Raw genomic sequence first — 1,189 nt, forward strand, 5'->3', positions numbered from 1 at the left:
GCCGCTGCGGGCTTTAAAGAGGCTGAAAATCGTTTGGTTGCGGGTGTGTAAGAAGAGACAAAAGTGCTCAGCAGGTAAGAGCGGAGGGTTTTGCCAAGAAGGAACTGTCCTTGATCGCTGTGACAGGATTGACCCGCTGGGGACTCCTCTCTCGGGAGCATCCACGCGTCCCCGAGGGGGCTGCGTGTCTCCTCTCATCAGCATCACGGCGAGAAATTTTACAGCCGCTCTTTCTAGTTCTGCTAATCCTGTTATCCGGAGGGTTATAAATATTAACGCCGCTGGGGCTGGGGATGGGGGGACCAGTTTAAGCCCTCTCTGAAATAAGATGTCAGCCAGGCTCTTCCCAGCCCACCAGCGCCCGGGGCTGCTGGATGAGCTGCACGGCAGAGCCCCGCAAGTGCCCTGCCCGGAGGGGCTGCTGGGCGCCTCCGTGCTGGATTTCGTGGCCGACCTCTCCCTGGGAGCTCCCCAGGGTCCCCCTCCGGCTGGGCCAAGCCTGCGGCTCTGCGAGGTCACCTCTGGGCCTTCCCTCGGGGACAGAGCCCTGTCGCTGCGGGAGGGGATGGCCCGAGGGCTGCCTCTGGCTGACTTCGGAGATCCTGAAGACGACGAGGAGGAGGAGGAAGAGAGGATGCAGAGCGCTTCCCTCCTGGACAGACCCAGGAGAAAACGAATTATCACCTACGCCCAGCGCCAGGCTGCCAACATACGGGAGAGGAAGAGGATGTTCAACCTCAACGAGGCGTTTGATCAGCTGAGGAAGAAGGTGCCCACCTTCGCCTACGAAAAGAGGCTCTCCCGAATAGAGACCCTGCGCCTGGCCATAGTGTACATTTCCTTCATGACCGAGCTCCTGGATGACTGCAGCAGGCAGGAGGCGAGCTAGGGAGCACCGGGACCCAGCGGGAGGGTCTGGGGGCTGGACAACACCCAGGGCACCAAGCAGGTGGCCCCGGACTCCTCCCGCCTCGGGACGCTCCTGCCTCGGCTTCTCACGCCGCAGGCAGGACAGGATGAGGTGCAGGATGCAAAACGAGGAGGGTTTGGAGAAGCGTGCGATGGGGGCGGGGGAAAGGGGAGCGAACCGGAGGGATGGAGAGGTTCACTACGTGTAGATTTGCTGATACACTCGTTGTAAAGGAAAGGGGAGGGAAAGGAAGGTTCGGGGCCTTTTGGTTGTTGTTGC

At 60.9% G+C, this 1,189-nt stretch overlaps 1 protein-coding gene across 1 annotated transcript; it reads left to right on the top strand.

The window, feature by feature from the left end:
* Positions 1-328: 328 nt before the first annotated feature.
* Positions 329-889, top strand: FERD3L (Fer3 like bHLH transcription factor). Its single transcript, XM_009570842.2, has one exon. The coding sequence runs from the start codon at positions 329-331 to the stop codon at positions 887-889; it is 561 nt and encodes a 186-aa protein (XP_009569137.2).
* Positions 890-1,189: the final 300 nt, after the last annotated feature.

This window comes from Cuculus canorus, chromosome 2, assembly GCF_017976375.1.
Source record: "Cuculus canorus isolate bCucCan1 chromosome 2, bCucCan1.pri, whole genome shotgun sequence".
NCBI classification, from domain to species: domain Eukaryota; kingdom Metazoa; phylum Chordata; class Aves; order Cuculiformes; family Cuculidae; genus Cuculus; species Cuculus canorus.